The sequence below is a fragment of the Zingiber officinale genome, chromosome 8A, assembly GCF_018446385.1.
Source record: "Zingiber officinale cultivar Zhangliang chromosome 8A, Zo_v1.1, whole genome shotgun sequence".
Classification (NCBI taxonomy): domain Eukaryota; kingdom Viridiplantae; phylum Streptophyta; class Magnoliopsida; order Zingiberales; family Zingiberaceae; genus Zingiber; species Zingiber officinale.
This window is the reverse complement of record NC_056000.1, coordinates 119,083,533-119,086,100: the sequence shown is the minus strand read 5'-3', so window position 1 is coordinate 119,086,100 and position 2,568 is coordinate 119,083,533. Positions and strand designations below refer to the sequence as shown.

General features: G+C 33.6%; 1 protein-coding gene across 1 annotated transcript; it reads left to right on the top strand.

The window, feature by feature from the left end:
* The first annotated feature begins 541 nt into the window (after positions 1-541).
* Positions 542-1,636, top strand: LOC122011164. The gene is made up of 5 exons (XM_042567583.1): positions 542-738; positions 811-903; positions 1,154-1,261; positions 1,335-1,420; positions 1,462-1,636. Exons 1-5 carry the CDS (start codon positions 574-576, stop codon positions 1,634-1,636), a joined length of 627 nt encoding a protein of 208 aa, XP_042423517.1. The 5' UTR covers positions 542-573.
* The last annotated feature ends 932 nt before the right edge of the window (positions 1,637-2,568 follow it).

Below are 2,568 nucleotides of genomic sequence, written 5' to 3'. Positions count from 1 at the left end.
AAATAGCCAAAGACGATTTAGGAGAGAAGAATCAAGTAACAGAAGAGTTGATGATGAAAATGAATCACAATACACAACATCCCATTCACCATTGGAGATACAAAATGAGGAGGTTAATGAACAAGGTGAGAAATATTTTTGGATATGAACAGTAAATTATTTTTACAACACTAAGTGCAAATTACTTTTTTTTTTCAGTTGAAAATGAGGTCATGCCTTCATCCCAAAGTCAGCAAAGAAAACGTGGCAAGACTATCATGAGAGATATTCATGCATTACATCCCGATCATGTGCTCGTAGTTGAATTCAATGAAAGGGGACAACCTTATGGTGATCTACAACCGACGCTTGCAAATTTTATTGGGACTATTGCACGGAATGGACTTGTGTTGCCTCTACACTTTTTAGATTGGAGAAAAATGCCGACAAATCGATTGAATGATGCATGGAAACTTGTTACTGTAAGTTTACAAGTGTTTACCTTCAAATTTAAATTTAAAGAATGAACATATTTAATTCATTTTATGTTTATAGTCACGTTTCTATATCCCCAATCACCATAGAAGAGTTATAATGCAAATGATGGGGGCCGCATGGAGACGGTGGAGGACTGAAGTGAAAGCTACATCTTATGATTCAAATATTCCACTAGAAGAGCTTGTTGCAATACAACCCATTCCTCATGGATTAACACCTCAAACTTGGGAAGTTTTATGTAACTATTGGAAGTCTACTGAGGTATAACTAGTATGAATTATTTTTGATATCTGTTTATAAATGTTATAATTTCATTATAAATTTTTGTGCTAGAAAACTTCAAAAATCAATAGAGAAAATGCAAACAAAAAGAAAGGGACTCATGCACAGGGACGCACTAATATTCCGTCATTGGAATATAAATTTGTAAGAATCAAATTTATTTCTTTTCTTCCTTATAGTTAGTTTCTCATTGTTCATTTATTGTTTTACACTCATGCTTTTATCCTTGAAGTTTCAAGGTTTTATGAGATTCTAAATATTGATTACAAGCAATGCAATGTATATTAGTTAGCTTTTGATGGAATGTGTAAATTAGCAATATAAGTTGTTGCACATATAGAATAATTTATTCTATTAATATTTGTTGTTAAATGTGGATTTCTTATCTTGTTAGTCTCAAGAGAATGGTAGAAAACCAAGTCGTATTGAAATACAACAATTGAGTCGGAGAAGTAGAAAGAAAGGAGGTGCCGCTATTGACGATGAGGCAATACGAACTGAGGTAATAATATTTTACTTTTTAAGTTAACTTTTATATTTTTTTTATTTATAGTAACAATTTATTTTCTTATTAGAATTTACTTAAAGAGGCTGTAGATCGTCTCCTCAAAGATAAACCTGAAGGAACACAACCACTGGAAGTCCATGAGGAGGCATTTCGGTAACAATTTACTTATAATTTCATTTCATTATTTGTAAAAGTTATTACATATGGTTCAACTTTAATTATATTCTTTATATAGTGAGGTTTATGGACCTGAGCATTCTGGTCGGGTACGATGTTTATGAGCTGGTGCGCTGCCTAGCCAAGTGTTCCCAGAGCAATGTAAACGCAGCTCAATGTATTGGCAAGATTATCACTCAAATTCAGATTTGACAGACAAATTTAAGGAAATGAGAGAGAAAATTAAAGATATGGAGTTGCGAGAAGTACAACGACAAACGGAAATAGAGCAGATGAAAAAACAAATGCAAGAAAATGATCAATTCCAAAATTTTGCACGAGTAATGTTAAGTATGATGTCGGGAAGTGTTGGGGGCTCTCGTGGACCCGAATTATTACCGGCACAAGTAATAACATTTCTCACTAAAAAATAATTGTTTAAAATTATTTGTATAGTTAAGTACATTAATAGCAAATTTATTTATTTTTGTAGATGGCAGCTATGTTTGCAAATATTATGTAACAACAAGTTCCATCCACTGTGGAAGAAGATAGGTGTAGATCCTCCTCATCACTAGAATCAGATAATAACTAGAGAGGTTGGTTTTTTTAATTACAAATGTTCTTATTAGAGTATTTTTGACTTTTTTTTTCAAATCTATGTTTAAAATAAATTAATTCATAATTCTAGGCATATGAGTTTTTTTATACTATTCTTGCATGTTTGTTCCTTTGAATCTTACATTTCAATAATGCCACCTTGAGAGAGGTCCCCCATGAGCAGCATGATCAGCTAGCCTTTTATCTTCAGGGCCATTTCCCCCTCCACAAAATTATTGTTCTATCTGCACCACTTAAAGGTTGCTGCTAGCTTGATGCATGTGTTGTAACATATCAGTGTGACCCAGCACCAACCTCGCACATTCTGATCTTGCATTAACATCACATATATATATATATAAATATAGCTACAGTTACTTTCATGCTCCATTAGGAGGCTGGGGAGCTCCCATGTGGCACAACCCATACGATAGAGCATTTATGGAAGGATGGATGGACGAATCATTAATTAATCAACCTCTTAGCTTCCTTCTAGCTCCCAATTCATGTTGTCAATATCAGGCCACAAGAAGCTGTTGTATCAA

Bases quoted from the DNA above. Each gene is read 5' to 3' on its own strand.
- LOC122011164 (XM_042567583.1), top strand. From the start codon at position 574: ATGCAAATGATGGGGGCCGCATGGAGACGGTGGAGGACTGAAGTGAAA. The intron at 904-1,153 runs GTAAGAATCAAA...TTATCTTGTTAG, and splicing joins CGTCATTGGAATATAAATTT to TCTCAAGAGAATGGTAGAAA. The intron at 1,262-1,334 runs GTAATAATATTT...TTTTCTTATTAG, and splicing joins ATGAGGCAATACGAACTGAG to AATTTACTTAAAGAGGCTGT.